This window comes from Monopterus albus, unplaced genomic scaffold (assembly GCF_001952655.1).
Source record: "Monopterus albus unplaced genomic scaffold, M_albus_1.0 scaffold18.1, whole genome shotgun sequence".
Lineage (NCBI taxonomy): Eukaryota > Metazoa > Chordata > Actinopteri > Synbranchiformes > Synbranchidae > Monopterus > Monopterus albus.
The window spans coordinates 885,303-886,709 of record NW_018127898.1 but is presented as its reverse complement, the minus strand read 5'-3'; the positions used below and the strand labels follow the sequence as shown (position 1 = coordinate 886,709).

The following is a 1,407-nucleotide window of genomic DNA, read 5'->3' as shown; positions in this document are numbered from 1 at the left end:
CTGAAGGATGTCGTCACCAAGGCTAAAAAATGGCTGCACGAAGCCGAAGCACTCCAGGTAAAATGTACTTGCACTTTAGCCCTTCAGCACCTAACGCATGGCCAAAGAGCAGTGGAGGAGGAGTGTGGATTAAAAATGTTATGGTTGCATACTTTCAGCTTGGGGGACGTATTCCTGTGCTGGACAGCCTCTCTGAGCTGGTTCTCAGAGCAGAGGGCATCCCAGTGAAGCTGGACCCACTGAGTCGGCTGGAGGCCCTCATCAGCGATGTTCAGAGCTGGAAGGAGAGCGCAGCAAAGACATTCCTACTGAAAAACTCCACCTTCTCTCTCCTTGAGGTAAACTGTGACATTAGTGTTTTAATCTCACCTATGCCTGTCAAGACCAATAAAATATGTTTTTGTTTATGTGTGTTTTTCTTTTTATGTTTTCAGGTTCTCTGCCCCAGTTGTGACATAGGGACCTGGCATCAGAAGTCACGCTCTAAAAAACTAAAAGAGGCTCTACAGATCAGTAAAAAGGCTTCAACAAAACTAGAGTCTCTATGTGATGTGGAGAGAGCGCTCTCTGAGAGCAAGGACTCTGCCTCTGCTGTGAGTACACTACCTTCTTTAATTTTTTTCCTACAGCAGCAAGTGAAATTGTATTTAAAATAATTATAATCAGGACTGCCAAGTTGTTGGACAATTTTTTTGATTCAAACTAATCATGTTGCAAATTGCACTAAAGGCAGACTTTCAATTTTAACTAAGGGACTCCTACACAGAAAGCTCAATATTGCCTCACCTGGCAGATAGTGGTCATTGAAATGTGATGTCTGTCCCTGTATTGTTGAACTTTTAAGAGCTGCATGGTCAAATGATGATTCACCTGTTACCAGTCAGCACCCTACTGCTCCAACACAGTGTGGTGGTGTTAACTTGATAGTTTAACTAATTACGGTAGTTGGTAATGAGACATAATCTGGTATCAGGTAGCAGAATGAGAATGACAGCAGGTTTTAATTTTTCTACATTTAATTTTCTCTCCTCACAGATGGCTACTCTTGCTGAAGTCCGCCAGAGGGAGATGGAGATCCTGTTGGCTCTGCGTGCTTCAAATGAATCAAAGCTGCTGAAAACTGTAGTGCACTTAGTGTTTGTGTTTGCCAGAAGGCCCCCTCAGGTGTCATGGTGCAGTGCGAGCTGTGTCGAGACGTTTTCCACTGTGGCTGTGTGGAAACGAGCGCAGACGTTGAGTATGGCCAACCCTGGCTTTGCCCCTTTTGTCAGCAGTCGAGAAAACCCCCTCTGGACAAGGTCCTGCCCCTGCTGGCTTCACTCCAGAGGATTCGGGTTAGACTCCCAGAAGGTGACGCCTTGCGCTTCCTCATCGAGCGAACAGTGCGATGGCAGCACAGAGTTCAGC

At 45.8% G+C, this 1,407-nt stretch overlaps 1 protein-coding gene across 1 annotated transcript in view; it reads left to right on the top strand.

The window, feature by feature from the left end:
- kdm5ba (lysine demethylase 5Ba) overlaps positions 1-1,407 on the top strand; it is a 20,403-nt gene that overhangs the window by 16,388 nt on the left and 2,608 nt on the right. The window contains 5 exon segments of the mRNA XM_020593205.1: positions 1-57; positions 159-338; positions 435-593; positions 1,036-1,123; positions 1,126-1,400. The exon segment at positions 1-57 is cut by the window's left edge and continues 17 nt beyond it. Coding sequence (XP_020448861.1) covers positions 1-57; positions 159-338; positions 435-593; positions 1,036-1,123; positions 1,126-1,400 — 759 coding nt within the window.